Raw genomic sequence first — 27,916 nt, 5'->3', positions numbered from 1 at the left:
CATTAAAAAGCACCTGATAATCATGCAAAAGAGACAACTTTAATGGTGACATTCATGGATTTATTGAGTAAAAGATCGAGTACAGCTGGTGTTACTGTTTCTCCCTTTATGTACATCCAAAATGGTGCAGATATTTTTCCGTGAGCCTACATGCGCCCCATGGTCTCTATAGCAACCTGTCTACGTTCTGCAGTCCCTTCGGCTCACCTGTACGCCCCAGTTGAGGCTGAACCCACTGTGATAAGGCTTATTAGTTCATCAGCAGTTAAACCATGTGCCTACAGTTTACAAAAAAAGAACCAGAATACTGTCTGGATGAGATATATTACTAAGATCCATTGTATAAAGTGTACCACTGTAATAAATACTGAGCATATATGTGTATATAGAACAACTTCAGATGCACTGGGTGTGATTAACTTGAAATGAGTGCCATGAGTGTTTATTTTTGCAGCAGGTGAGAGAAAAGCACATTTTTGTATTTTTTTGCATTTTGAGTGTGAAGCTGCTGAACTTAAAGGGGCTCTGCTCTGAATACATATCATGTGTTCTAGTTTCCTCTCTTACAAACCATCCTTTGCACGAGAATATTTACATCTTGCCCTTTCTGCTTGTCTTTATCTGAGTTTAAAGCTTCCAGTATCAAAACATACAGTTGCATTAATTGTCATATTTCAGTATATAATATATTATATCATATTCAGTTGAGAGCTTATTTTTTTTCATAAAGAGTATAAAACACAGCTGAGGATGCTATCATGATGTCAGGATCTTGACTGGTTTGGTGACCTGCAATTCTGGCTACATGGAACCAAAGTCATGGTCGTTGGGCTCGATGACTTCCGGGGTCATGACCCTTCCCATGAAGAGGATGGACCCTGTAAGCAGAAAAAACAAATGCTGATATATAGATGTATAACTCTAATGAAATTATTTTATTGCTTAGAAGCAAAAATGTGTCAAATCTTGATGTACAGGCTTATAAGTGCAAGTTTTTGATGCTTACACACTTTATGATGGTCCAGCTATGTGTAGTTAACACTTTATTACTTAAGACGTAACAAACAGTCACTGATGAGAAAACTGGTGAAAATGTTAACGAGTGGTAAACTGAATGATACGTATACACATGCGATAGCACTAAAGTTAACTTCAGTCTCAATAATTGGAAGAAATGACACATTTGTAAACAAAAAGACCATACTAAAAAAATAACTGTGTATATTATGCATCTCACGTGTGATGCACTTTAAATAAAAGTGTTATAACACAAGGGATTTAATAAAGTTAGCATGTGGCTTTTTGTTTAACTGACATAATTTTGCAAAAATATTTAAAAAAAACACCTTCGGCATTATAACAATATACATATTTATCATACTGCCCAGCCCCAATGATAACTTACAACAACGAGTCTTAAATTGGCAACATCATGATTTGCATTTTTTTCTTGGTCACATGACCACTGAGATGTGATTCACAAAACCATTGCATTTCTCACATGAACTTTGCTTAGTGCGTAAATATAAATAAAAAAAGTGATTAACAAAACTAATTATGTTCATATCTGTGCTTTGCTTTCACTTAGTAATTGTTCCTTGCGATGGCAGCAGGATCTGAACCGAAGAGTGACCGCCTGGGGCAAATGAAGCAGTGAGATGGCCTGCTGCTGAATTGGTCCATTTAATTTCATGGTTATTTAAAGTAAAGTAACAAAAAGCAGTCACCTGTACCTTTGGCTGCTGTTGGATCCCCTTGATTGGCCACAATTTATTACCTTAAAGGTGCTTTGCAAGGTAAACTCAATTCATCTAAAGCATTTTGCCCATGGTGAAAGTGTTTAATTTGACTCTCCGAGTGACAGTCGAGCATCTGCCACGCTTGACTGTCAAGAGAGCTGATTGGATGCGGCAGTGACAAGTATCTTTCTCTTCCATCACGCAACATGCAATTTGCAATTCAACTGCTCCAGAATTTTTGATGATGCGTTGATAAGAAAATTTGTGAAAATGTTGATGAGACGAGATCATTTATTTTGCTTTATATTTATGTAAATTGGACACAAATACAGAGTGTATATATACAGTGGGGCAAAAAAAGTATTTAGTCAGTCATCAATTGTGACAGTTCTCCCTCTTTAAAAGATGAGAGGCCAGTTATTTTCATCATAGGTACACTTCAGCTATGAGAGACAGAATTCTGAAAATCACATTGATTTTTAAAGAATTTATTTGTAAATTATGGTGGAAAATAAGTATTTGGTCAAGAACAAATGTTCATTTCCATTCTTTGTTATATACCTTTTGTTGGCAATGGTAGAGGTCAAGCGTTTTCTGTAAGTCATAACAAGGTTTTCACGCACTGTTTCTGGTATTTTGGCCCATTCCTCCATGCAGATCTCCTCTAGAGCAGTGATGTTTTGGGGCTGTTGCTGGGCAACAGGGTTTTTCAACTCCCTCCAAAGATTCTATGGGGTTAAGTCTCGAGACTGGCTAGGCCACTCCATGACCTTGAAATGCTTCTTACGAAGCTACTCCTTTGTTGCCTGGGGGATGTATTTGGGATCACTGTCACGCTGAAAGACCCAGCCATGTTATTTTTTCACTGCCCTTGCTGATGGAAGGAGGTTTTCACTCAAAATCTCACGATACATGGCCCCATTCATTCTTACGGATCAGCTGTCCTAGTTCCTTTGCAGAAAAACAGTCCCAAAGTATGATGTTTCCACCCCGATACTTCGCAGTAGGTATGGTGTTATTTGGATGCAACTCAGCAATCCTTTTCCTCCAAACACGACAAGTTGAGTTTTTACCAAAAAGTTATATTTTGGTTTCATCTGACCATAGGTCATTCTCCCAATCCTCTTCTGGATCATCCAAATGCTCTCGAGCAAATTTCAGACGGGCCTGGACATGTACTGGCTTAAGCAGGGGGACAAATTTTGCACTACAGAATTTGAGTCCCTGGCAGCATATCGTGTTATTGATGTTAGCCTTAGTTACTTTGGTCCCAGCTCTCGCCAGGTCAGTCACTAGGTCCCCCCGTAAGGTTCTGGGATTTTCACTCACCGCTCTTGAGATAATTTTGACCCCATGGGTTGATATCTTGCATGGAGCCCCAGATCGAGGGAGATTATCAGTGGTTTTGTATGTCTGCCATTTTCTAAGAATTGCTCCCACAGTTGATTTCGTCACACCAAGCTGCTTGCCTATTGCAGATTCAGTCTTCCCAGCCTAGTGTAGGTCTACAATTTTGTTTCTGGTGTTCTTTGACAGCTCTTTGGTCTTGGTCATAGTGGAGATTGGGGAGTGACTGTTTGAGGTTGTGGACAGGTGTCTTTTATTCTGATAACCAATTCAAACAGGTGCCATTAATACAGGTAATGTGTGGAGGACTAAGGCGCCTAAGTTACAGGTCTGTGAGAGCCAGAAATCTGTCTTGTTTGTAGGTGACCCAATACTTATTTTCAAACCATAATTTGTAAATAAATTCTTTAAAAATCAGGAAATGTGATTTTCTGATTTTTTCTTTTTCGGATTCTGTCTCTCGTAGTTGAAGTGTACCTATGGTGCAAATTAAGAATAAGAATAAGAATAAGAACAACTTTATTAATCCCGAAGGAAATTGCAGTGCCAGAGTTACAGAAATTACAGGCCTCTCTCATCTTTTTAAGTGGTAGGACTTGCACAATTGGTGGCTAATGAAATACTTTTTTGCCCCACTGTATATATACACTGTTTATTTGTGTCCAATCTACAAAAAATAAAGCAAAATATACGATCTTGTCTCATTAACATTTTCACAAATTTTCTTATCAACGCATCATCAAAAATTCTGGAGCATACATTTTACAATGCGTGTGGGGTCCCCTAACAAATTGCATGTTGTGTGATGAAAGAGGAAGATACTGGTACTCAAAAGGGGAATTCTTGTTGAAATCTTGGCAACTCCTTTGTTTAGCTTCACCTATTCACATTCAAGAAATTCCCACAAAGTCGTTCTTTTGTTCCAACGAACGACACACCCATTAGCATAACAACCCCTATTACACCTTGTTTCTGCAGATCAACCCTTCCATTTACACAATAAGCCTCCATAACCTAGACCTGCCCAAGACACTGGCAGTTATATTCGGAAACTCCCCATTGGTTATTAGGACTGAAGAAGCCTCTTGGTTGAGGGCTGGAACGTCTTCAAGTGAAGAAATTCAAGTCCAGTTGCCAAGACAAGAAGATTTCAACAAGAATTCACCATGACCTGAATGACTGAGAACCTCCACAGTCATATTTCCAAAGGGAAATTATACAAGTAATTCTTGTTCATGACTAACCTGTCCTGCGGTTTCTGATGACAAAGAAGAAGGGGTGGTCGGCCATGACTTGTGGGTACAGCACCAAAGTCCTGGTCAAGGCAATCATACCTGGGAGACAGATACTGATTGTCACAGGGGGGCAGTGTTTGGTGAAACCGAATTTTCCGATCTAGTTAAACAGGTGTTGTCAAGATGAATAACAGCAAACTCAACCTGATCCAGCAGCCCCCTCTGCCCCTTCCTCAGTCACCTCCAAGTAGGCTTTTTGAACTGCCTTGCCAATGTAAACATCCTTACCATCTTGAAAAAGAAAGGCAAAGACAAATACATAAATTCACTTTTATCACATGCAGCTGCACTCTAATGTAGAGGACACACACCGCATTTTTATCTCTTACAGATGAGAAGCATATAATTGTGAAATTACACCATTCTGAAATAAAATGCTCAAGCTACCTGCCATAAGTATTTTATCTAGACTTAGATAAATCTTAATCATAAAATTAAATAATTACAAAAATAATTTAAAAAGTAATGACATGGCAAACCAGAATAATTAGATTTTGAGATTTTGTAACCATCATTACATCTTGTCTTCCGCAAAGGGGATAAGCTGATGGTACAAGTTGTACAGAACAGCTGATGGATAACAATATTATAGATTAATTAAGAACTAAAAAAACACTGATTACGAAGAGTTTGAATCCAATTATGTAGTTTATACACATGTATATAATACATGTACCAGTAAAAACAGCAGCACATACTATAAGGTAGGACAACAATTAAAAATAAACATTTAAAGGAAATAATGGAATTGTCCACAAGTATATGGTTTAATGGTACATTAAAATTTCACAATAAAATGATAGTTTTAAATAATTTGTCTTTCAGTTAATATTATCTTAATGTTAACATTATCTGTAAACTAACAAATAAATAAAAGTAAATCAAATCGCTGCTTCATAAATTTGAAGCTTTTACAGGCTATTTCAGATACACTCGACATTTTATATAATTACCTCTTTGTCTCTTTGTTGTATAAGATTTGACATCTGCAATATCCAGCCTTGCCACAGCCAAACAAAAGCGCAAAAGTCTCCATTTTTCTTCTCGTCAGAGTTTAACTATTCAACTCTTCTAATAAATACTGTAGCCATTGAATTGGAACTACACATTTAAAATTTTCCACATAGCTTTTGAGTCACCTGTCATGGCGGAGAGATCAGCATTGCGGGTAAAGATGTTCTTAATTCCGAGCTCCTGAAGAATATCCCTTAGGTCAATCTTGTGTTCCACTTTGAATCTGTACGAAGCGGCCAGATTTCCAAAAAAGTTAGATAACAAACAATCCAGAAAACTCCAGCATAGCTGAAGCCAACTGCTTCCAAATATAAAGTTCTGTGTTCTACCTTGGCAGATAGACTTCCACCTTCTGACGCTTCACATTGCTAGCCCACTCCTCTAGCAGCGGTGCTTTGATTATGGGCTCAAGAGAAACTAGGGGTACTTCTTGCCGTGGCAGGATGATCATCATCGACATGTCCTCTCCTTCGTACGGCATCTCCAACACCTGGTATACGCCACCAGCCTCCTGGGAGCCATCGCTGAACTCACCTGGAGAGCAGAGGAGAGTCTCTCGCTGTTTTGCAAACCCCCATATGGTACCCCCATTGTTACCACTATGTTGGCATATTTGTGTGTAAATGGGTGAAATGAGCTGCGACTGTAAAAAGGCTCTTGGAAAGAAAAAGTGCAACATAAATAAAGGCCATTTAAATTTCAAACACAAGTCACGTGCCAGTGACCAAAATTGTACTTAGAGTCCCAATGTTTCTTCACCTTCTCCTTGGTAACACTTCAAAGCATCATAACAAACTGAAAAATCTCATGAATTCTTTATAAACATGCATCTATTTACATATTTTGAATTTACAATTGATATTTTTCCTCATACATATCTCTTGCACAATTATTAGGCAAGAGATAATTTTGACCATATCATAATTTCATCCATGATTCATAATTCATCAATAACTTCAATCTGTATAAACTTGAATACTTATTGGATTTAATGCATATCAGGTGATGTGTATCTGTGTACCGAGGGAGGGTGTGGCCTAAGGAGACCATCACCCTATATCAAAGTGTGCATAATTATTAGGCTGGTGGGCCAAAAAAGAGATTTAACCGACTCTGAAAAATCAAAAATTGTAAAAAGTAATTCAGGGAGATGCAGCACTCTTGAAATATCTAAGATTTTGAGGCGTGATCACAGAACAATTGAATGTTTTGTTGCAAATAGTCAAGAGGGTCACAAGATGAAAAACTAATGATATGGCTCCCTTCTTCACCTGACTTGAACCCTATTGAGAACTTTTGGGCCCTTCTCAAGGAGGAAATTTACAGTAAAGGTAAACAGTTACCCTCTGAACAATGTCTGGGAGGCTTATTGATTTTGACCAGCTCAAGAAACTCACTGACTGTGAATGGAAGACTTGTGGCAGTTATCGAAAAGAAAGGTGGTGGTATTGGTCCCTGAGGTTTATTTTTTTTGAAATTTCAGAATTGTTTATTTGTATATAATGAGTTTGTTTATTATTCTCATTTAAACAGATGAAAATAAACAAGTGAGATGGGAAAATTTTTGTTTTTCATTTTGGTTGCATAATTATTCTGCACACTAATAGTTGCCTAATAACGTGGTACATATAGATATTCTCTTAAGAAAGCCCAAACTTCACTTTTACAACTTAAATGTTCAGGTTTGAGGTTTGGTTAACATTTTGGATTGACCAAGCGCACAGTACTTGTACAATAACAAAATGAATCCTCAAAAATACAACTTGCCTAATAATGAATGCAGTGTATTTATTCCTAATAGACACCTTTTACCACGATTTTGACATTACAACTGAATATGTAATACCATGGAGACAACACATTTAAGGTGGGCCGCCGCTGTCTCTAAAATTGTAGGAATATGTCAAATGCAGAGGAAATTTCCCTTGGGATAATGAATAAAAGCACTTAACAAAACAGCAGCCAAAAAAATCAGTGCACTGTAAACAAGTCAACCACTTAACAGAGAAATGAAGTGCTGCAGTCCATGTAATCACATGGACCGGCGTTTTGGGGCACATTTACTTGAGGCGCTGCATGATAATGCAGTTTAAAGCAAAATCTCTGTTTTTAAATCAGCTAAATCAATTAGTCTTTTCAAGAATGAAACAAAACTATAACAAACATGACTGCCCACCCACTCTTCCAGTGAATAATAATAATGAATAATACTTGCATACACCTTCATCATTTTACCCCTAAGTGGGTCAGAGGCCTTCATAGCTTAACATCTATCTTTGCCAGATTTTTGAAGACAGGACCTCAAGATTTAGGGGCGATTTTGAAGTGTATAAAAAAAGGCACATTTTGGTTGTGGGGATGGGAAGAAAAAGACACATTTTTGCGAGATATTGCAAAACAATTTATGTTAAGAGCAATGTTCTTCCAGGTCATACATAGGCAGAGCAGAAACAAAACAGACACAACAATGAAGAAAGAAGTTTATCGCTCCTAACGTAAACAGTTTCATGAGAGCTCACAAAAGTTCGCCTTTTTTTCCCACCCCACTTTGCAAGATCTTTGCGAGAAATTTTGCATGTAGCAGAGATGATTATCATTATTTATCTATTTTTTTTAATACAATGTAAAAGTGAATAACAAATTGCAACGGACGTCAACAAACCAGCTCCTAAAGATGAACTTTAAGGAATGGCCTTATTCAATGAACCAAATATCTGAAAAGTGCTTATTTAACTGAAAAAATATTGAAGCTGCAGCCATAACAAATCAAAGGAACACAAGATTTTCCAGGTGAATAACATTTCCAACCTGAATAATTTCATTTTAAAAATTAGAATTTGAAATAACCATAAGAAAGAAGAGCCTCAATTCCAGGATTTTACAAATATCCGAAGAATAACTCCTCACTAACAAATGCAAATTAATTAAAATTCCAAACCTGGAAAACAAATACACACAGTTAAATCACAAACATGGGCTGTGCATTGCACAAGCAGGTGGTTGAAATAACAGGCTGTGTGTATTCCTCACACACATAACCTTGACCTCCACAGAAAATCTTGCAATGTAAACACAATGCACATGGAAGCTGTGCCCAACAATCAGATAGAAAACTGTGTGTGTGTATGTGTGTGTGTGTGTGTGTGTGTGTGTGTGTGTGTGTGTGTGTGTGTGTGTGTGTGTATGTGCGCGCTCAGGCCAGCATGTTAAAACAGTGAGTGACAGCAAATGCCTTCTTGCATGTGGATCCTTACTCCTGCATCGTTCAGCGCATCCTTGATGCAGTCTTGGTGTCTGACACATTATCACTTATGTAAGGAATACTATTTTCCTTCATCGTGTCCAAATTGTCAAACATCCCTCGACCCAACGATTCTCAAATCCAATACTTAAGCTTCTTTATAGCTCTAGCTCTCGCCAAAATTTGGGAATATTTAATATTGTTTTAGCTGGAGTAGAAGAATCCCCCCTGCGCCCCTAAGTGTAGGCTAAGCGGTAGATGGACGGATGTATGACTACAAGAATCCCATACTTCCTCATATTGTGCTTTTGCATAGAGGGAGTCTCATTCTCCCTGGTTACCTCCTTCCACCTCTTATGAAGTCCGAAAGGTTGTCCCAAATCTAATTAGGTCCTTAACTCTCATTATCATTATCATTATCATTATCATTTTGTTCAAAAGCATCATTATCAACTTGTGGGAGGCATTGGTTCAATCTTGTGAGTGACTCAATGGCTGTTTCTGTGTTACATTTACATCAAAGATTGTTGAGTCTTGATCACATTTATTGTTAATTTGCCCAAGCTGCCCCAAAAGGGCCGACCTATAATCATTTTATTAAAAATTTCAATACTAAATCAAAGTGATAATTATTGTGTAACAAACTGCCATAATTTCAACCCCATGCCACCATACTGTAGGAAACTTAAAGAATAATTTCACCAAAATTTCCCTTTGCCTGGTTTGACATTCAAGATAGCCATCACAAAGGTTTTTGTACCTACCGTATTTTTCACAACTATAAGGCACACATAAAAGTCTTAGATTTTCTTCAAAATGTGCGGCGCACCCTATAGTGCAGTGCGCCCCGTGTGTGTTGTTGTAAGGCGGACGTAGTAGAGAACACCATGAGAATGTTAAACTGGGAAGTGTGGAAGTTGATTGTATATAAAAGAACGGGTATGTGCGTTATGCAGAACATCGTTGTTGGAACAACCCTGAAAATGGCAAAGAGTCACGCTTATGAAGCACAGTTTAAACTGCGGGCCATCAGCTACGCGGAGGAACATGGAAATCGAGCAGCCGCGAGAGAATTCAAGATTAACGAATCGATGGTTCGCAAGTTGAGGAAGCTGGAAAACGAGTTCCGACAAGTCAAGAAGACGCAGCTGAGTTTAGGCCGACAAGGTGGCCCGAGTTGAAGGAAAGACTCAAGCAGTGGATCATCGAGCAAAGAACGAGTGGGAGAAGCGTTTTGACGGTCACCATTCAACTAAAAGCATTAACGCTAGCAGAAGAAATTAAAATTGAATATTTCCAAGGAGGTCCGTCTTGGTGCTTTTGTTTCATGAAACAGTGCCATTTTTCCATCCAGAACAGGATTACGGTAGCGCAGCAACTTTCAGCGGATCATAATGAAAAGCTGTCGTAAAGGACACCATGAGAACGTTAAAGGGGGAAGTGTGGGCATGGATTGTATATAAAACCTGCGTCCTATAATCAGGTGCCCCTTATGTGTGTTTTAAATACAGTAATGGCACACATAACTGAGACTGCGCCTTTTAGTTCGGTGCGCCTTATGGTCGGGAAAATACGGTACTTGAATTATTCCAAACTGAGGCGTATTACATTGGAATATCCCAAATATCTGATGCCACTTTTCCCACATGGATTCTGAATGCCATCAAACATGGATGCCCTGGTATTGTTTGGTTTTGTGTTTTGATTCTTCCATCACTCATTCTCTTTTTTCTGCTCCATGATTTTCAAGACAGCTACGAGACTCATGCATGTTCTGCATTTTTTCATGGCACAACTGGACTGATTTAAGGGTATCGCTGACTTGGGACATTTCTTTCACAGACTTTTGGGAAGTCGCTTGGAGCACCATCAGCACATTTACTATTTTCATTGAAAGTATGACCTTTATAGATTACAGTTTGCTTGGAATGATAGCATGGTTCCCTCTTTTTGATTGACTTTCAATTCGATGCCTGTTGTTATACCAACATTTTTTGAGTGGGTTTGCTTCGGGGGCATCTTTTAAGGTACCATCTTGATTGGTAAACCCATGTAACTGCAGAATTTCATGTTAAATAAACTTCCTAATGCACACTCACACAGACCACAACGGTACCTATACTCTTGTTTTGTGAGACAAAACCTTCGAACCACTACACCACCGTGTTGCTTATGCTGAACCATTGATACCAATAATGAGCAAACCCGTCAGGTGTCACACACACAACCAGAGTCCTTACCATAGTAGAAGTCTCCCTGTTGGTACATCATGAGTGTCTGGACTTCTGTGCCATCGTCCTTGCTAAAGGAGAAGGTGCGTGTGTTCTCTGGCCTGAACTGGTTTTTCCAGGAGCCCCTGAAGTAGACGGCATTCACAAGCGTCAGGCGGGTGTCGCTGGTGAAATCCTCAGCGGATAGCAGGTCATGTATCTTACCTGTAAAGAGATGTTTGGATTATTTGCTTAGATAATCATTAGCAGCCAAAGAATTGCACCTGCTACAAGACTTGTAATTGTTTAGTTGTTACAAATATAGTTTTTGTCCAAGAAGATCTCTTTCTCTCTCTCTCCGTAAGGTCTGTCTTGTCGGGGGCTTTATGCCCCTTGATGGGTCACCCAAGGCAAACAGGTCCCAGGTGAGGGACCAGACAAAGTGTGGCCAGACTCTCATGAAGGAGACAATCATTGGACCCCGCCAAGCCTGGGGGCGGGGCTCGGTGGCCAGTGCCTGGTGGCTGGGCCTTCTCCCATGGGTCTCGGCTGGGCACAGCCCAAAGGACGACATTGATCCTTCTTACCCTGGGCTCACCACCCACAGGAACGGCCAAGAGGGTCAGATGCAGTGTGAGCCGGGCGGTGGTTAGAGCAGGGGACTTTGGCGGTCCAATCTTTGGCTGCAGAAGCTGTCTCTTGGAACATGGAATATCACCTCTCTGGCGATTAAGGAGCACGAGCTATTGCACAAGGCTGAGAGATTCCGACTAGATATAGTCGGTCTTACCTCGACGCACAGTGTGGGATCTGGAACCAGACCTCTCGAGAGGGGCTGGACCCTTTTTTATTCTGGAGTCAACCCCGGTGAGAGGTGCTGGGCAGGTGAGGGCATATTGATTGCCCTCGGCGGCTGCACGTTGGGGTTCAACCCAGTGGACAAGAGGGTGGCCTCCCTCCACCTTCAGCTGGGGGCCTGGGTTCTGACTATTGTTTGTGGCTTTGCACCCAACAACAGTTCAGTTTCCCATTCCTTCAACTGATCACTACCTGGTGGTGAGCTGGTGTGGATGGTGGGGGAGGATGCTGGTCAGACCCTTGCAGACCCAAACATAACGTGAGGGTCAGAGAACGTCCGGCAGAGTCCTCTGTCAGATGGAGTTTCTGCTCCCTCATGGCCTTCTCTGTATTTCTCTATGAGCATTCTCAAAGCAAATATTGAATCTGTAGTACTCTTTCTAGGCATGAGGCCATACTGCTGTTCACAAATGCTGACTTCTGCTCTCAGGCTAGTTTCCACTACTCTTTCATTGAATGGCTCATCAACTCTATCCCTCTATAGTTGCCGCAATTCTACACATCCCCTTTATTCTTAAAAATAGGCACCATCACACTTCGTCTCCATTCTTCAGGCATCTTCTCACTCTCTAAGATCTTGTTGAATAATCGAGGCAGAAACTCTACCATTACCTATCATAGGCACTTCCACAACTCCATTGGTATATCATCAGGACCAACTGCTTTTCCACTTTTCAATGCCTTCCTCATTTCACTTTAATAATTCCAATTCCACATTCATCAGCTCTTCAAAGTACTCTTTCCATCTTCCCATCACTCTTCTGGCATCTGTCAATACATTTCCCTCTCTAGCCTTAATCATCCGGACCTGCTGTACATCCTTTCCATCATTATCGTTCTGTTTCGCGAACCTGTATAGATATTTCTCTCCCTCCTTACTGTACAACCGAGCGTACAGGTCATTGTGCGCCCTTTGTTTTGCCTTTGCTACCTCTATCTTTCCCTTACGTTGTACCTCCCTGTACTCCTGTCTTTTCTCTTCAGTCCTCTCAGTATCCCACTTCTTTGCTAACCACTTTCTTTGTATATACCTGCACTTCCTCATTCCACCACCAAGTCTCCTTATCTACTTTCCTTCCAGATGACACACCAAGTACTCTTCTACCTGTCTCCCTGATAACACTAGCTGTAGTTGTCCAATCATCTGGAAGCTCACCCTGACCGCCCAGACCCTTTTTCAACTCCTCCCTGAAAACCATGCAACACTCCTCCCTTTTCAGCTTCCACCACTTTGTCCTGTGCTCTGCCTTTGTTCTCTTCATCCCTTGACACCAGTCATCCTACAAACCACCACCCTATGCTGTCTGGCTACACTCTCACCTACAACTACTTTGCCACTGATCTCTTTAAGGTTACCTCGTCTATACAAGATGTAGTCTACCTGCGTGCTCCTACCTCCGCTCTTACAAGTTACCCTATCTTCCTGTTTTTTTCTGGAAAAAGGTGTTCACTACAACCATTTCCATCCTTTTTGCAAAATCTACCACCATCTGTCCCTCTGCATTCCTATCCTGTATACCAAATCTGCCCATCACTTCTTCATCCCCTCTATTGCCTTCACCAACATGTCCATAGAAGTCTGCAACAAATACCACACTCTCATCTCCGGGATATTCTGTATCACTTCATCTAACTCATTCCAGAACTTCTCCTTCTCTTCAAATTCACATCCCACCTGCGGGGCATAGCAACATTAACAACATTGAGCATCACATCTTCAATTTCCAGTTTCAGACTCATAAATCTATGACATTCTTTTCACCCCCAGAACGTTCCTAAAAAACTCCTCCTTCAAGATAACTCCTACTCAATTTCTCTTCTTGTCAGTGCCATGATAGTACAACTTAAAGCCTGCCCTTGAGCTTCTAGCCTTACTACCTTTCCACCTGGTTTCCTGGGCACACAGTATATTCACCTTCCTTCTCTGCATCATGTCAACCAACTCTCTACCTTTTCCTGTCATAGTCCCAATATTCAAAGTCCCTACTCTCAGTCCCAGACTCTTGCCTTCATCTTCTCTTTCCTCTTCTCCTTCTTTGACCTACAGTAGCCCAGTTTCCATTGGTTTCCTGTAGGTCATCAGAACCAATGGCGGTCGTATGATCTGGTTATATGGTTGATTCGCGTGTTTGGTTTTGGCAAAAGTTTTACACCAGATGCCCTTCCTGACACAACCCTCTGCATTTATCCAGGCTTGGGACTGGCTCAGGGAGACACTGCTCCGTGCCCCCCCCGAGGCTGGCTTGGGGAGACACCAGCCAGTGCCGCCAAGAGGCTGGATTATGCATTTTATGAATATGTATATGTATATGTATATGTATATGTATATGTATATGTATATGTATATGTATATGTATATGCACTTGTATATAAATTCTTGATCGACAATTGCTGAGAGATTAAAAGAGAGAAAAATGTATCATTACAAAGCAGCTTGGCACAATAGGTGTAATACAGGTACATAAGAGCCACCTTACTCCCAGCTGTGTTCCCTTCATACTCACTCTCAGTATGGTTTTCCACCCAACTGTTGATCTGCTCGGCCACAGCGGCTCCTTCACTGAAGTCCACAGTCTCCACATTGGCATGAAAATATTTCTTCATCAGATGCAGGAACTCTGGGTTAAAAGCCATGCCCTCTTGCAGGAAAAGGCTGTTGGCAAAACGGATCACGTAGTGGTTGTTGTCATCTGCATAAGATGCCGTCAGGTTCTGAAGCAAGGAGAACTCCACACCTTGATAACAAAAGGAGACACACAAGCAAATTTGTAATGTAGTTGTGTGTAGTTGGATTGCTGTCTTTTCTTTGAAACCTTTCCACACAGTGCTTTAATAAAATTGCATCATGGTTATGTCTCTTTACTCCAAAAGCCAGGTAATAATAAGCTGTAACAGCAGGGGGTACTATTGCCCACTGTAACTAGCTCAAAGAAGACCATTTTCCCATTCTTGCAACCGAAAGTAGGCTCGGACCAAAGCCCTACAGTTTTGAAAAAATTTGAATGCTCTTTCTCAAATGTGATTGCTGCTGCAATCTACATTTAATGACGAAGCAAAAAAACATGCAAATTTCGAATTGGTGCACAATGGTGCACCAATCACTAAGGTCAAACTCATACAGCTAGTGAGCACCTTTATCAATTGCATATATCGATATCAATAGGTATCTCATGTTTACTATACAGTCTGCATTGCAAAAAAACTTAAGCTAAAATGGTTCATTACAATTGTTGTCTGTCAGAAGTTTACTCCACCAGAAAGTCCACCAAATTAGTGTATGTAAACAATGCCTTATAAGGGAAATTGTGCTTTTACACAGTGCAACCATTGGAAATCATGTTTTTAACTGTCAGGTGATAAAGGGGTGATATCAACAAATCCTTTGGAAAATATATTTTCCCTTTATTCTCTACATTGTTGCTAACTTCGTAAAAGTAGCTTATTAATTCTGTGAATAACTAAATAACTAAATAAGTTATTTAGTTATTTAGTTAATAACTAAATAAGTTATTTAGTTATTTAGCTAAATAAATAACAAGATCATTTCGGGTAAATTTACTTGGGTTTTGTCTGTTTTTGACCGAAGGGCTCTCAGTGATAGTTATATTTCCTTTCTCGGAAAACAAAAAGAAAAAGAAAACAAAGCATATTACCTCACCATACTGTTGCACAGTCATTGCTAATTATCATACACATGAAACACAGACCTGCTGTGTAATTAAGATTTTATTTTTATACGAGTTTTGTGGCTGGAAATAGTCTATAACTGACTAATGCGTGAGGAAAATTCAGTGATGATGATCGATTATTTTGCCTCTCATAACGTTGCATGAAAATTTGTTGTCAAATTTTGTCATGGCAACCGGTCTTCATTTTCCTTCTTGAAGACTTGACACTTTCACCTCAGTGCTGAAGACTGAATTGAACTGAAGAAGCCTCTTGGACGACAGGGGAAATATCTTCGAGGGAAGAAATCAAGTCCAGTTGACACGATAAGATTTGTCAAGGACTAACCATGACCTGGATGACTGAGAATCTCCGTAGACATCATTTTCAGGAGCAGTCTATGAATTTGTGGCAAAAATGCCTTCATGTTTAGTTAGACTCCATTAAATCTAACCACATGAATAAACATTTCAAAATGTCGACATAACTTTTAGTGTTTTTGAATCACCTGGAAGCAGGTGGCTGAATCCTACAGCCTGTCGTATCTCTTCCAACGATGCTCCCCTGGCTCCCAGCTCCACCATCCCCAGGGCCAAAGTGACAGTCAGCGGGGAGAAAATGATGTTGTCCTGAACCCCCGCTGCCTGCAGCTGGTGGTACAGTCTGACCGAGAATTCTGATGTAGTGTCCTCCGGAATGTCTGCCGCCCAGCAACCGTAGCTCGGCAACAGGAAGGAGAGGAGGAGGAGTGGGGATAAAATGTCCATGATCCACATTGCTGCGCAGACAACAGAGAAGGATGGATGAACAGAAGGGATGTAAATTTAATGAGGAAGCAGAGAAGGAGTAGAAGGGAGTGAACGGAGGAGGGTGGCGAATGATAGACTTTAAGAGAGGGGAAATGCAGATGGAAAATACATGAGTGACAGAAATAAACCGGGGATGAGTGGATTAAACAGAGAAGGGGGATTGCAAAGCCAAAGAGGTGAAGGTGGAAGGATTGAGGGTAAACAAAATGAAAGTGAGAAAATCATTTGTGGAAGGACATGGATTTCAGAAATGATAGAGGAAGGAGGGGAAAGGGGAGTGGCAGATAAAGATGGAAGACTAAGACATACGGCATAGAGATAAAATATGAAAGCATTTCAGAATAGTCAGTAATGAAATGGTGAGACCAGGAATGTTTGAAAAAAAGACATGAAATCTGTCACGTTGCTGACGTTAAACTGAATCGAAGGCAAAATAACCCGCTCCTAATGAAAATGATTGTAAGGGTATTGTGAACTGTAGCAAATCAGCTGATACACTGCTGCAAGAAGAGGAACACAAGAGGTTATTGAATTTGAAGGGCTCTGACAGGGGAGGAAAAAATAAAATGACTCTGAAACCAGTCATGCAAAGTTACATGAACACAAGGGGGAAGATCTGAAGGTTGGGTAAGGTGTAGTAACTCCTTGTACCGACAGGCACCAAAATGTGCCATAAATACAGCTGGACCGCAGTAAGTATCACCTCACATCTGCTGTAAGAGCTAATTTATAATTTATAGCCACTCCAGTCAACTTGCCCTGCCATTTTTTTCTGCAAAATCTGTGTTTAAAAATCTCTATATGCAACTCTCCATACTGCCATGCCCCTTGCACTTTCTCTCTGTCTTATCTTTGCCATTCTATCATATCCAGGATAAAAAAGGATACACTGCATAATTCCAAATACAGAGATGAACATGGTGAAATAGCACAATCATTATCTTGTGTTCAGAGCTGGCTGGCCCATTTAGCAATATAGGTAAACAACCCCCTGAGACCTAGTTTCTACCAATCAACTGTTACATTTACATAACAAGTCACCATAACCTAGACCCGCCCAAAACCCTGGCAGTTCTATTCGGAAACTCCATATTAGAACTGAAGAAGCCTCTTGGATGAGGGGTGAATTGTCTTCGAATGAAGTCCAGTTGCTACAGCGAGAAGATTTCGACAGGAATTCACCGTGACCTGGATGACTGAGAACCTCCACATACTTCTTTTGTAAGTGTATGTAAAACGCCAATGGATGTGGGGCCATATAAAATAATGCAAATGCGCCACATCTGGTAAAGCTGGCTGGTTGTGATTGTTGTTATTTTATAGTCTAGACTGTTTAGAACTCCTGCACTGGGCTGGAATCTGCTGGCTTCTACTGTATGTGTGGGGCGGCCAGGTGACACTGATAACAATAAACCAGTGTGTCATCAGCAAAGAACAATGATCAGGCAAATCCATGTCCCATTGTATTGTCATAGTCCTCTCCTACCCGCTGCACTTCTTCACATGAAAACACTGCTGTGGATTGTTTTTATTTCTGCACAGATACAATGCATGTGTAAAAAATTTAAAACCAAAATTTTGTTCCTACTTCAGAGGATGGTTGATGTTTTTTTTTTTACAGTTGAAGTAGTAATACTTCTGATATAATATAACCTGTTATTGTGTCATCTCGGTCTAATATATTTTCTTTTTAGGGTAATAATTTTCCTAGACAAGCTTGAAGGGAGGGTTATGAATGTTGGAGCAAAAACAAATTAGCTAACAGGTAACAAATTAAGATGACTTCCCATTACATGTCCTTATTCACCCTAAAATAACAGTTCTCTATTATAATATATGAAAAATAAACACTATCAAATCCAATAGTCAAACTACAAACCCTGTTTCAATTCATGTAGGAATTCAATTCCACAGGTTTAATTGAGACTCAATGCTGGTCGTCTGTTTTCACAGACACTGCAGATGACGGATAGAGGCATAGAGTGAGTCAGAAAGGTTGACAGAAAGGTGGGGGCAGCTCGCAAAGTAGTAAATGGAGGTAATGTTCTTGACCTTCTGAGCTGTGAGAGTTGAACTTTTCAGAGACAGAAAGTCTTGCCATGTATAAAGAACAAATCTGTCCATGCAGTTAATGCGTGGAAAGTAGCATCTGTGTGTGTGTGTGAGAGTGTGTTTATGATAACACTGGGGGTGCCCCGCTTTTACTTATTATAAAACTGGTTAAACATTTTTAGCTATTTCAAGGTGTTTGCAAGAGAATCTTACATTTCGCCCCTTCGGCAATTGTCAACCGGGAATCAAGTAAACTAAGACGGGGTTCCAAAAAAAGGCCTCTTAGGTCAGGGGAAACCTAAACCCAAGCTTCTGTGACTAACTGAACAAAACATGTGTCACGGTTTAACTTTCTGAGGTTAAATCCCAACAATTTGATTAATTCCATGCAATTAAACTCACTGGCCTTTAAAAATCAGACCTTAATCTCTGTGCGTAATCCTAATTCACAGAGTAGATCACCAGTTGACATTTCAACAATTAAAGTGTGACGTCACCAAAAGACCCACACCGCGTGTGTTAATCCTGTCTGCCATTTAAACCCAACACCTTATGACTTCATGCCTTGAAGAACACACAATTGTGCAGACAGCCATGCTCGGACAACGCGTTGCCTTCGATTCCTTGTGGACTGCCGAATGTTATCTATGAAATTCATATTGAATTTTTTTCGTCCAAAGAGCCCTCTTGATAATAAATAAAATTAATACAGTGTTGCATCTCACCCATAAAGAAACTGAATCTGACTGAAAGAAAAGATGAACACATCTAGAATGAAGCCATTCACCTCTTATCCTAAAGGCATCATCAATTTAGTTTGATAAACACAAATATGCTGTGAAACAAGTTTACAAAGGCAAATGAAAATGGCAGATCAAACATCTTTTTCTAGTACACATGTGGTTTATCACCATTTTTTCTTTCACAGAAACCTCTGCCTTCGAAAAGCCTTCGCATTTGGTCTTTTGCTGTCACTAAATTCATTCACATTCTTTCATAATACTCATGGAACTTTAAGCCCATGTTGAAACATGCTGAGATTTTGTCCTCACCGTGGAAACGAAGTAGGAAAAACGTTTTACATAATCTTTCTTTTAGACGGATTTCCAGGCACTTTTTTTAAAATTACACTTCGGCTTTATTTCCTAACTGCTGAATACCGTTTACACTTTGAAAAAATTTTGAAAAAATGTTGGAATCCATGCGGGAATATGCTGCGTTGGACTATAACTACGGTGATCAAGGTTTTTTTTTTTTTTTTTGTCATGAATGCTTTACAATTAATAAAAAGCTTTGCAGTACAGGGGTAGCAGAATATGAGCGTCATTTATTAGTTTCGAGTTTTCCTCGGAGGCCCTCAAGCCTTGTCTACGTACAGCGCTGTGCTAGAGATGAATAACATGAAAGAAGTGTAGACGGGATATGAAATAAAGGGAAAAAAAAAGGTTATGCAATGCCTTGATCTCAAATGTTGCAGACATCCAAAAGTAAGAGCAAAGACACTGAGTTATCTTTGAAGCTGACGGGGGCCGCACTTTGAACCTAAACTTCTATAGCAGTATTGAAGAAAGGGATGTGCTAAATGCTGTTTGGGGACTTACTTTACTGTTCACAGTTCAACGGTTAAGTGTCTTGCCCCCCGCTCTTTACATCAATCTGTCTATAAACACCTTTGCCAAAGCACGTGTTAAAGTGATCTGAATAAAATCAAACCCACTGGTGCACACAATTGTGTTAAAGCATGTAGGAACAATAGGGAAGCTCAAGAAACAAATCGGCTTAATACTGCAATTGCCTCGTAATGCTGTACCTCATATCTTTTAATTGTGATGTACTGTGTAACTGTGCCATTTTACATCTTTTAATGATTATGAATTTGTAAAAAAAAGCCACATTTATAATCTCTGCAGTTTTGTGAAATGGGATTTATAACCTCCAAAACAAATGTGTGACAGCTAATTATGTGTTAATAACTGAGAAGGAAGAAAAAGTTATTACGCAGGGACATTTATAGGAGACACAAACTAGAAAAGGTTTACTGTGAAATATTAGTGTTATTATATATTTTTAAGGATGTGTTCCATTTATGTAATTCCTGCATAAATAGAACACAGGAGGAGGAGGTACACGCAAAAGAAGAAAACTGGTGCACAGTGAAAGAGCAATATAGCTGATGGCCAATACATCGGAAACACTTTGATTTTTAGAACTAGCAATGCAGCAAAATCTATTACGACATGCCATGTGTAATTACATCTATGTTAAACATTAATTAAAACCCTGCATATTAGAACACTTTTTTTTTAACTGTGAGCTAATGTTAAAGCCGTTTTTTGTATATTCATTTATATGATCATCAGGCATGTGTGAATCAATGCTTTAAGAAATGGCAATAAATAAACAGTGATTTATAAACCTTTGGCAGTGAACTATCTCAAGATTTATAACAAATTAACGGGAAGTCTGATCTAAATATCAGGCTTTTTTTTAGAATTAAAAAAAAATTGTATCTACAAAATGATTTTCATAAATCTACAAAAAGCATTACATAAATGTTTGGATTAAGGTAAAATTATTGTTATTTCAAAAAAAAAATGAAATTAAAATATAAACAGATTATACTTGATATGTTGGCCGGCCCTTCTGATGTCACATCAGAAACTTTCAATTATCCTACTGCTGTATTTATTTATCTTTTTTTTAATCAATGCAGGTTTTTGCTGTTATATGCAGACAAAATCACATCTTAAGGCAAATCTTGGCTCCGTGCCGTTGTGTCTCCTGGACCCTTGTCAGAAAATGACATAATGCGCTATGTGATCAGCCGAAGTCCCAGGATACTCACAGCATGGCCCACTGAGGCCAAAATTGGGTTAACAACACTTTAATAATCCCTGCTAACATGAGACACCCGGAACAAGTGGAAGTGGGCGAGAATGAGAGGGATGTGCGTTTGAAGAAAAAACAGTAGATGACAGAGGCAGAGTGGAACACGGATGGAAGACAGACGCCGACCCGCCCACAGGGACCAGCGAGGATGCTGACTGATTCCCACAAGGCAGACGCATATAGTCTGGAAACCAGATGAATCCGCCAACTCAGGTGTATTTTACACTGCTGTTCTGTCTGCCCCCCTTCCCAAGTTAAGATGGCTGCTTCTACCAAAACCAGAGCTGGACAGTACTGTGAATATACGGTAAAAGATGAACACGATATAAAGAAAGCAGACATTAAAATTATATAAATAATGAGAAAAGTATTGCTTGCATGACCAGCAGTTTGTTAAATAGTAAAGTTTAAAGTTGTGTACTTTGTCACTTTGGTGGTCCCCTGTTATACTGCAGTGGTTGTAGTTAGTCCTAAGCAATATCCTGAATAAATCTTTACAACAGACCATTCCCAAATCGACAACATAGCATGTTTCAAGATCTCGCTATTGAAAGGATTCAGATTCAAAGGCATATTCTAACTTGGCTCTTAGGCAAAAATGTATGTCTGTATAGTTGTGAGAAAAAAAAAGAGTAAAAATATTTATGTTCAAATTATATGTTTACTCTGTTGCAAATTGCACAAAATGAATAAAAACTTTCATGTATTCTGATTCCAGTGTTGGCATTAAAGAACATTTATATTCTAAATTGTCTCCATGGCAGTATAAGCCTCCATGTCCTTCAAAATTAAAAAAATGAAAACAAAGTGCAGCAGTCCATAGAGCTAGCAGGATATTAGAAAAAAATATTAAAAAAAAACTTCTGCGATACATGTGGTATTGTTTGGTCGACAGCCATTGTTGATGCCTCCTGGAAATCTCAAATGAATTGCAGGAGACCAGACTGATTCACCTTGGCTATTTAGTTGGCAGACAAGGGCAGAGAATCAAGGATCTCTTCTATCTTCCAAGAAAAAAAAACACAACAAAAAAAGCACAAGATTACTCCGACACACACATGCACACACACCAAATCTATGGTCCCTTGGGAGTGCAGTTAGAAGGCTGTAATTGGATCTGTCTTGATTTAAGGTCAGTAGTAAGAGTGAACAGACAACAGTTTTTTCCCACATTGACTACAGACCAGAGAGACACTAGAGCACATGAAGTTCACTATCAGAGGGGGAATTTTGAGTGCATGTGTGTGTGTGTGTGTGTGTGTGTGTGTGCAAGTTTCAAAGTAAGCAGGGGGAGACAATATGGCAGATGCTCAATAACATGCAAATAATACCATATGCAGGTGAAATGGATTGTTGATAATAAAAGGGTTTGAAGTGATGTGTGATTATGTAACTTGCTTCAGGTCTGGCTGTGAACAGGTGAAAAAATTTGTATTTTTGTCATTTCCTGCAGTAATGGGGTTATAAAAAAGGTAGGAAAAAAATCAATAGTATTACTAAATCCCAGCAATCGTTTTAGTGTCTACAAAACTGTGTCTCAATTGGCAGGACATCTTCTACAACCTATCGTCCCAGATTACCATCGATCAATACACTGATCAATTCCAGTGGAATGGTGAGTGCACATTTATGTTAATGAGAACTAACCAGAGTAAGAGAGGTTGAAAATACTGCAGTGGTAAAGGAAGGACATTCCTCTCTAAGAACTAGTAACATTTCTAATACAATTACGTGCCAACACCGATACTTTGAGGTAGTAGCTTTTTGGTTTATTAGCTGATATTCGATGTGTATGACATTTAGACAAAAATCACAAAAAGTGTTATTTTTGCTTCTGTTCAGTCATTCTTAGACACAATCTCCACAATAAAGATCTTACTACCCACAAAACCTCTGATTTAGGATGACAGGTCCTCCCACCCTTCTGAACCTGTTTTTCACGTCATATTATAAGAAAATGAAAAATGGCCAGTGTCATTCCCAGAGGTAAACTTCTGTTGAGGTTTTATTTGAGTATGTTACTTTCACAAGATTATCATAATTCAACAATCGTGTGTGTGTGTGCTTCATTGATTGTAGATTGTAATGACAACTAAACATTTTTTCTTCTATGTCTTAGGTATTTTAACTAAACCAGAGTGGGATAAATATGTCATTTTACAAAGATGTGGGAGCATTCAAGCTTCAAAAGAGCTGTGCAGATTATATGTGCAGATTCCAAATACATTTTCATGCAAAGATAAATAACTTTACACAAATGCAAAAAGCTATGGTCGGTACAAACTTTAGGACCTGAACTGGAGCGATAGATTCAACATTTGATTGAAACTGATACGGAAGGAATTGTCCTATTTTTTTTGGAAAAGAAATACACAAACCATTGTATTGGTAGGACGGAAAAGGGGAAGGGAAAGAAATATATGAATGGAGATGATCTCTCATATGCATGTGGGATTAATACATTGAGATGATGACTCAGAGGGACATTGCCTCACCTGATGCAACCATACTTGAATGAGCAGCGTAAAATGAGGACTTAGTAGGTCAAGGTATTATTTACAGAAATCAAGTGGTGAGAGGTAGATTTGTGGGAGATACATTGGGAAGAGAAGCTGAAAATAATAAAAAAAAGGTTTTTGGTTCATAGGCCCTGTTCCCTTACAGAATTAACCAGATTGTATATTTTTATTATTTTTCACTTATGCCAAATACCTGGTATCCGTCTCAATTTTTTTTTTTAAACGTCAATGTATTTCTCAATATCATCTTGTTGTGGAAAGGCCTTTGTCAAACACTCAGGACAAATGAAGTGAGTGTGTCCCATATATCACACGATTAATTACATGATTACTTCCATACTACATTAAAATAGCAAAGCGTCAATGAACTGACCTTACGTATCCCTACTGATAAAATTGTTTGCTTACGAATTATGCCATTTTCTGTAATTCTCCAGTTATTTGTACAAGTTTCAAACAATTTCTTTGCAATGATAAGCAAATGTCTTGCTGAATTTTTCAAGCCAATGGCACATAATATCTTATGTTGAGGACATTGCTAAAGAGTTCTTCTAATCTTTTTTTTTTTTAATTCATTTTAAAATAAACTATTTATGGTATTTATTTATGGTATTTCTATTTGTTTTTAAAATCAACACATTTGATTTATTTTGTATGATGGCATCTAGATTAAGACAGCAATATACATAACTAACAATTAAGTCTGCATTACAGTATTAAAATATATTTAATTATTGATGTGTTATTAATGCTACCCATGGATATTGTGTCATGATACAACACATTTTCATGAGGGATTTTTTTTCTCACATAAATAGTGATAATAGTGATAGTGACTTTGCCCACATTGTCCCCCCCCACCACCACCACCACCACCAACACCACCACCAGCACAATGACCCACAGTGGCAGCAGTGACAAGTGTGTGTTCGGGGTGTGGATGGGGTAGGACCAGACTCCCAGTCACTGCGCCTGAATTTACTGTAACCTGATTTTCAAGGGCGAGATCCATCATTGCCAAAGCAGAGATTGGCGACGATGGGCTAGCGGTGGTGGTGGTGATGAGAGGAAGGGAGGAGTGGGCACAACCGCAACAAACAACATGGGCCGACAATAATTCGAATTAGATTATTGGGTACATCGCTTTAGGGGGAGTCAAAATATAAGGTTTGGCTCCTGTGAGCATCTAAACCCGCCACATGTTGCCTGTCACCAAGAGATCTTCACTTACGATTCCACAATACACGCAACTACAACGTCATATGCCGACACCTTAATTGGCACTGATACTCTGTTGAATATTAACGCATAATGAGACTACGGTTATATTTCGAAAGCGACGAAGTTCGGTGTTTCTGTTCAGTTTTTTTTAAAGAAATTAACAAGGGTTTGAGGTTGATTTCGTTCAAGGTTATTGCGTTAAACGGCTCTTACCGACACTCGGTGTGGGAAAGTAATCGACGTGAAGATGAGCGCGGTCTCTCTGCCTTCCTCAACCGCTGCAGCTCCAACACATGTACGTCCACTGTAGACCACGCCCCCCTGAGCGCTGATTGGTCCGAGGGAAGACAACCAAAGAGTATAGGTTTAAGACAAAATTTCATCCCCTCTGCTCTTCCTGTTCAAGCAAGAGTTCGACCTAGATTTTTTTTAATGTATATTTGTTTAATGGCACATTATTTTCTTATTATTACTTTATGATGAAATGACGCCCTGCTGTTACTGAACTATGAATTCACCCTGCCTGCGTCCATGGAGAAGATGAAATCAACATGGCAGTAGTGGCGCCATCTTGTGAACATGTTCGTTGGTTGGCGAGAGAGACTGGATTCTTATGATAGTATTACTTGAAAACCTCTCGGTGGAAAGTCAGTACTGCATGAAGAATTGTCATATTTGATGAAACTTTATTTCAAAGAAAAGCCTCGAGAGCAAAACAGTTATAACCAGTTTATCGCTCTTTAAAATCATGTCACGGATCTATTAATGGTAGATTATTTAATATACAAAGGATGCTGGAGCCTATCACTGCCATCATTGGCCGAGAGCCGGGTTCAGCCTGGACCGGCCACTAGCAGCGCCAGATATAGACAAAGAATAACTAACTCTCATGTCTAGGCAATTTTTTCCAATTAACCTTGTGTATGTTTGTTGGATTGTGGGAGGGGAAACTGAAGGACCTGGAGGAAACCCATGCAGCCACTGGGAGCACATGCAAACTCCAAACATGAAGAAGCCCAGAGTTATTCTTGCTGTGAGGCGTAAGTGCCAAACAATGCCATCCAATATATTCTATATATTCAATACTTGATAATATCCGGCTGAGAATTGAATATTTTGAAGTTGGCTTCATAACGTATGGCATGTGTCATTTGCCCCAGCAGCCCCATGATGGCTTCATCACACTAAGCACCTGTCACTCTCTGGGGGATATGTATGGTGCTGCTGGAGAATCTCTTTCTGAATCTCTGCAGCTCTTACTATTGCTACCTTTGCTTCCAAACACAGGAACAATCTACGATCTACAATCTACAACCCACTGCAACTGCCACACGACTGTGCCAAAAGCTGAGGCCACAAAGGTGGAGGGGAATACGACTGGAATAGGTTAGTGAAAGGACAACCACCCCAGTTTCCTGCACCTATTCAGATTAAATGGATACTAGTTTGCCATTTAGGTCAGACAATAGAAAGGATTTTCTGTTGTGTGACAATTCTATTGTGTGACGCAACAGTTTCTGGATCATCAAATTGATAGATAATTCTGCCTGTTCCCAGCAGCAGACACAGAAAGTACTCTTTCAGTCGTGCAACCTGGTGTCCTTCTGAATACAGAATAGTACCAACCAATGTCCAGGAGATGATGGGAATCGGGGAGAAGGCTGGCATGGTGGGACAAAGTTTTGAATTCCTGCTGGCTAATATCCAAGAACCATGTTGCAGGTGCACCAGAAGACATTCTTCCTCAGGTTGCTCTGCACGATGAACGTCCCCCTAAGGTTTGCACCCAATTCTGTGCCTTCACCTCCTCCGTCACAGTGTGATACCTGCATGAGCTGCTCACACCAAGCACAGATTGTGATGCATTGTGAGAGCAGCCAGTCGTCTAATGGGTCACGAACAGGAGCCTGTGAGTGTTCTGCTCGATGGCAGATCCATGCAGCGGGCTAGAAGGATAGTGAGGAACCCATTGCCTGTTAACTGCTTGTTCACATTCCTCTCATTAGGCCACAGGTTCAGGTCCATCAGAGCTGACTGGCTAAACATTGTCCAAAAACATAGAAAATAGAAGAAAGCCAGCCTGTTATCTTGCTGGAAAGGTCCTTTTAATGAGACATGGACGGTCATCACCCTTGGTACAGAGACTATGGTTCCCCAGTCTGGCCAGTGTTAGAACTAAACCATCATCCTGCACATCTGGTGCCAAGCAGCGAGTGGACAGCAAGCACCCGGCTCCTTTTCCATCTTTCTTATCAAAGCTTCTCGAGCCAACGGCACTGAACAGCCACGAACTGTTCAACCATTGGTGGGATAGCCTGCCACCAAACGTCCCCCTGAGATGGGTCAAGTCCTTGCATAATTTATGCCAACCTAGCTGTCACAGCTTCAACTGACAGCAATATCACCAGCTGAAAAGCCCCTCAATGGTTTCCTTGACATTTTTGCTGCTTGGGTTAAACTGGCTAGTCTGGTTCAGCGTTACATTGTAATTGTCTCTTACCATGTTTGGCACCATCGACTTCGCCTGAGCAGAGGACATGACTTCGAAACCTTGGGTTGTACTGAATATTGAAACAAAAGTATCTGTACTTGGAATTTCAATAAACTTTGTGTCCAGCTGATAACTGGGTCTCGGCTGCAGCACAGAGAACTCAAGGAGACTTCATCTTTTCTATTGTTGAACACATCCGTCATTCTCTGTTTCTCTCTCTCCCTCTCTCTCTCTCTCTCTCTCTTTTTTTTTTTTTCAAAAGACTACTTTCTATGTTTTTGGAATATGCTTAGCCAGCCAGCTTGCAAACTTTACACCTGCTGCAGTCTTTCGGGGCAAACGTGTTACAAGTTTAAGTATTATATTGATATTGGTTCCTGTTTTGAATTTATCAAAAATCTTAAGAAGCCGTTGCTGCTTTGGGCATGCCAGATTTCTAATCACAGGTAGTCCAGTGTTAGAGCAGTGTCTGTGGCATTCGTGTAGAGTGAAGTGACTTGCGATAAATAGAGGGGAAAGGATGAAATGGATGAAACATTCTTCCTTTCTATAAATAGCGCAGTCT

General features: G+C 39.9%; 1 protein-coding gene across 1 annotated transcript; it reads right to left on the bottom strand.

Moving 5' to 3' along the window:
- Positions 1 to 38: 38 nt before the first annotated feature.
- serpini1 (serpin peptidase inhibitor, clade I (neuroserpin), member 1) lies at positions 39 to 25,159 on the bottom strand. Its single transcript, XM_086164638.1, has 9 exons — positions 25,074 to 25,159; positions 15,879 to 16,148; positions 14,209 to 14,439; positions 10,877 to 11,071; positions 5,725 to 5,929; positions 5,521 to 5,618; positions 4,526 to 4,612; positions 4,331 to 4,420; positions 39 to 878 (listed from the first exon to the last, which is right to left on the bottom strand). The coding sequence occupies exons 2-9, from the start codon at positions 16,144 to 16,146 to the stop codon at positions 802 to 804; spliced, it is 1,251 nt and encodes a 416-aa protein (XP_086020764.1). The 5' UTR covers positions 16,147 to 16,148; positions 25,074 to 25,159; the 3' UTR covers positions 39 to 801.
- Between the last annotated feature and the right edge of the window lie 2,757 nt (positions 25,160 to 27,916).

The sequence above is a fragment of the Fistularia commersonii genome, chromosome 18, assembly GCF_037954325.1.
Source record: "Fistularia commersonii isolate RoL2024-O1a breed Wild chromosome 18, RoL_Fcom_v1.0, whole genome shotgun sequence".
Taxonomy (NCBI): Eukaryota; Metazoa; Chordata; class Actinopteri; order Syngnathiformes; family Fistulariidae; genus Fistularia; species Fistularia commersonii.
The sequence above is the reverse complement of the archived record's forward strand: the minus strand, read 5'-3'. Positions and strand labels throughout refer to the sequence as shown.